The sequence below is a fragment of the Chiloscyllium plagiosum genome, chromosome 16 (assembly GCF_004010195.1).
Source record: "Chiloscyllium plagiosum isolate BGI_BamShark_2017 chromosome 16, ASM401019v2, whole genome shotgun sequence".
In the NCBI taxonomy this organism is placed as follows: domain Eukaryota; kingdom Metazoa; phylum Chordata; class Chondrichthyes; order Orectolobiformes; family Hemiscylliidae; genus Chiloscyllium; species Chiloscyllium plagiosum.
In genome coordinates, this window is record NC_057725.1 from 69,862,032 (window position 1) to 69,865,979 (window position 3,948).

General features: G+C 48.4%; 1 protein-coding gene across 1 annotated transcript in view; it reads left to right on the plus strand.

Moving 5' to 3' along the window:
- arfgap2 (ADP-ribosylation factor GTPase activating protein 2) overlaps nucleotides 1–3,948 on the plus strand; it is a 58,456-nt gene that overhangs the window by 43,775 nt on the left and 10,733 nt on the right. The window contains exons 12-13 of the mRNA XM_043706325.1: nucleotides 1,939–2,079; nucleotides 3,713–3,836. Of these exons, the coding sequence (XP_043562260.1) occupies nucleotides 1,939–2,079; nucleotides 3,713–3,836 (265 nt within the window). The remainder of the gene's footprint in view (nucleotides 1–1,938; nucleotides 2,080–3,712; nucleotides 3,837–3,948) is intronic.

A 3,948-nucleotide genomic window follows, 5' to 3' on the forward strand; every position in this document is an offset into this window, starting at 1 on the left:
CCTCTGGGTGCTCCGGTTTCCTCCCACAGTCCAAAGATGTGCAGTCAGGTGAATTGGCCATGCTAAATTGCCCGTAGTGTTAGGGAAGGGGTAAATGTAGGGGTATGGGTGGGTTGCGCTTTGGCGGGTCGGTGTGGACTTGTTGGGCCGAAGGGCCTGTTTCCACATTGTACTGTAATCTAATCTAAAAAAAAAATAAGTCCTTAAGAGGGAAATTTACCTTCCAGGCAGCCCCCTAGCCTGTGCTCTCACCACTCCCACTGCTGCAATGGACTTTAGGAAGGCATTTGGTCAAGTCCCACATGGCAGATTGGTACATAAGCTAAAATCACATGGGATTCAGGGTGGGTTGACAAGATGGATACAAACCTGGTTTGGTCATAGAAGACAGAGGGTGGTGGTGGAAGGGTGTTTTACAGAATGGAGACTGGTAAGTAGTGGTGTTCCACAGGGATCAGTCTTTGATCCTCTTTTGTTTGTTGTATATATAAATGATCTGAAGGAAAATGCGGGTGGTCTGATTTGTAAGTTTGCAGATGACACAAAGGTTGGTGGAGTTGCAGATAGGATAAAGATAGATTGCTGACTTGGGCACAGAAACGGCAGATGGAGTTTAATCCAGACAAATGTGAGGTGATGCATTTTGGAGGATGAAATTTAGGTGTGAATTATACTGAAAATGGCAGAACCCTTAGGAACATTAACATAGAGATGGATCTGGGTGTGCAGACCCACAGTTCCCTAAAAGTGGCAACACGGGTGGCCAAGGTGATTCAGAAGGCATATGGCATGCTGGCCTTCATCAGCCAGGGCATGGTGTACAAGAGCTGGCAAACCATGAGGCAGCCATACCAAAACCCTTGTTAGCCTGCATTTGGAGTATTTTGTGCAGTTTTGGTCACCACACTACCAGACAGAAGTGGAAGCTTTGGACAGAGTGCAGAGAAGGTTCACGAGGATGTTGCCTGGTCTCAGGGGCACTGGCTCTGAGGGAAGGTTAAAAAGACTAGGATTGTTTTCACTGGAAAGACGGTGGCTGAGAGGAGACCTGACAGAGGTCTACACAATTGTGAGAGGCATGGATAGGGTGGATAGTCAGAGGCTTTTTCCCAGGGCTGAAGTTTCAATTACACGGGGACACAGGTTCAAGGTGAGAGGGGGAAAGTTCAAGGGAAATGTGGGAGGGAAGTTTTTCACACAGGGAGTGATAGGAGCCTGGAACTCACTGCCAGAAGAGGTGGAGGAAGCAGCACATTTAAGAGGCACCTGGATGGTTACATGAATAGGGAGGGAATTGAGGGGTACGGACTGAATATGGGCAGGTTTATTTTTTAAGGACGTGATGATTGGCACAGGCTTGGAGGGCCGAAGGGCCTGTTACTGTGTGCATTTCTCTTTGTGTTCTGGAGGGGTGGCATGGTGACTCAGTGGTTAGCACTGCTGCCTCACAACATCAGTGTCCCAGGTTTGATTCCAGCCTCGGGTGACTCTGTGGAGTTTGCACATTCTCCCCGTGTCTGTGTGGGTTTCCTCTGGATGCTCCGGTTTCCTCCCACAGTCCAAAGATATACAGGTCAGGTGAATTGGCCATGCTAAGTTGCCCATAATGTTAGGTGCATTAGTCAGAGGGAAATGGGTCTGGGTGGGTTACTCTTCGGAGGGTCAGTGTGGACTGGTTGGGCCAAAGGGCCTGTTTCCACACTGTAGAGAATCTAATCTAATCTAATGTAATCTAATCTAATTCTTGGTGATGAGTTGGCTCCAAGGATAACACGTTCTGTGCACTGAAAGGAAGCCAGTTGGATTTTTATGATAACCAGCCAGCCCAATTTATCCTGACGGGTTTCTGGTCTAGTGGGTTGTCACAGTCTCTGTGTGAGAGGTGGAGTTGATAGATACTGTGAGTTAAGCACGCCCTCCCTCCTGTGTTATCGACAGGTACAGAGATAACCCTTTTGCACTGGGGGATGGCTTTGGCTTACACTGGCAGATGGATGGAGGCCATCGCTTGACACTGGAGAAGGAGCAAGCCAAGGAGGTGGACGTGAGCATCTCCAGTAGGCAGCCAGCAACCGAGAGGTCAGACTTTATCCAGCATGTTGGAGAATTCTGTAACCTTCTACAATCTCTGTGCGCGTGTGTCTGTTATTTCAGTGTCCTGTATAACTGGCTATGCATCCTCTCTGATGTATACAAGGCATTTGATAGCGTCACATGTCAGATTTGTGAATAAAGTGATAGGTCACCATATACAGTGTGAATGCAAAATTGGTTGAGGGGTAGGAAACAGAGGAGTGGTCAATGGTGATTTTTTTAGACTGGAGGATGCCTTATAGTTGAGTTTGTCAGAGGTCACATTTGAGACTATTGTTTTTCCTGATCTGTATGATTGATACAGATTTTGGTGTGCAGGGGAAAGTTACAACATTTACGGATGACATAAAACTGGGAAGTATTGTATATGTGAGGAGGCCAGTGGAGAACATCAGAAACATTGACAAGTTGGTGGAGTGGGCAGATAAATGCTGGGAAAGTGTGAGGTGATAAAAGTCTGACAAAGAACATGGAGAAACCATGCAAAACAGAGGGTGCTATTCTAAAGGGGGCACAGGAGCAGAGAGATTGATGTGAGATCATTTTAAAGGAGGCAAGGTGAGGGAGAGAGCTGTTAATAAAGCCATACAATGCTTGCAGCTTCATTCATTCGTAGACAAGGATGGCTCTCTCCTGCTCTCGGGGCGAGTCCGTCGGTGGTTGTACAGTCTGATACAGCTTCTGCATACTCCATATTTGGGCCAGAAGGTTTTGTGGGAAGAAGTGAATGGGGCATGGAATCTCACCTGGCTTCCGCTTTTTCCCAGATGGCAAGTCTTGAAGTTGCCTTCCTGGACGTTCCTCCCCTGCTTTGGGCGGTCTTGGGCCAGTGATTCCCAGATGTCAGTGGGAACGCTGAACTTCACTTATTGAGGCATTGAAGGTTCCCTCTGTCCAGCTGAGACAACTGGCCGGCCATTTTGGGTCTAGGAATAGAACACCTTGGGGATTCTCGTGTCAGCCATGCGGACGATGTGCCCAACGCATCGCAGCCGACCAAGGGTGGTCAGTGCCTCGCTGCTAGGGATGTTGGCCTGGTTGAAGATGCTGGTGATGGTGCGTGTGGTTTCCCAGGGGGTTCGCACAGTCTTGTGCAGGCAGTTGGTCACTTCATGAACAGGGACACAGAGTACAAGAGCAGAGAGGTTATGATAGATTTTCTAAGATACTGTTTAGACCTCAGCTGGAGTATTCCAGTTACAGTTCTGGGTGTTACATTATTGATAGGATGAGAAAGTACTGGTGTCGAGTGTGTGGCGCTGGAAATGCAACCGTAGGTCAGGCAGCATCCGAGGAGCAGGAGAATCGACGTTTTGGGCATGAGCCCTTCATCAGGAATAATAGCATGATGCTGTGTTCTTCGTGGGTATATTTATGAGTATGTGTGTATCAAAATATGGGTTTAAACATGCCTGTGGGTGTGTTTTATAGAGCATGCACGTGTCTGCACTCATGAGTATATGTAGTTGTTTCAGTGTTCTGTGCAAGTCTCTGTTCAGGTGTGTGTATATAACACGTGTTTTTGTGTCTGGATAGTTATTACAGTATCCTGTACTCTTCCTCCGTTTATCTCGACTGCAGCCCAGTTAATTTTGTCAGATTATCTCCTGGGTTACAGGCCAGCAAGTCGGCGGAAAGCAGACAGCAGTGGACCTCCTGAACACAATGAGGCTCGGCAGAAATTTGCCAACGCCAAGGCCATCTCCTCTGACATGTTCTTCGGGAGTGAGGACCGGGGGGAGGTTAGTACTGGGCAGAACTGTCACAGAGTGAGGAGGAGATCAGGTGGCGAGAGCGTGGAAGGGGCTGGGAGTGAGGGGTGTGTCGGGGGGGCAAGGGGCTGGGAGTGTTTGG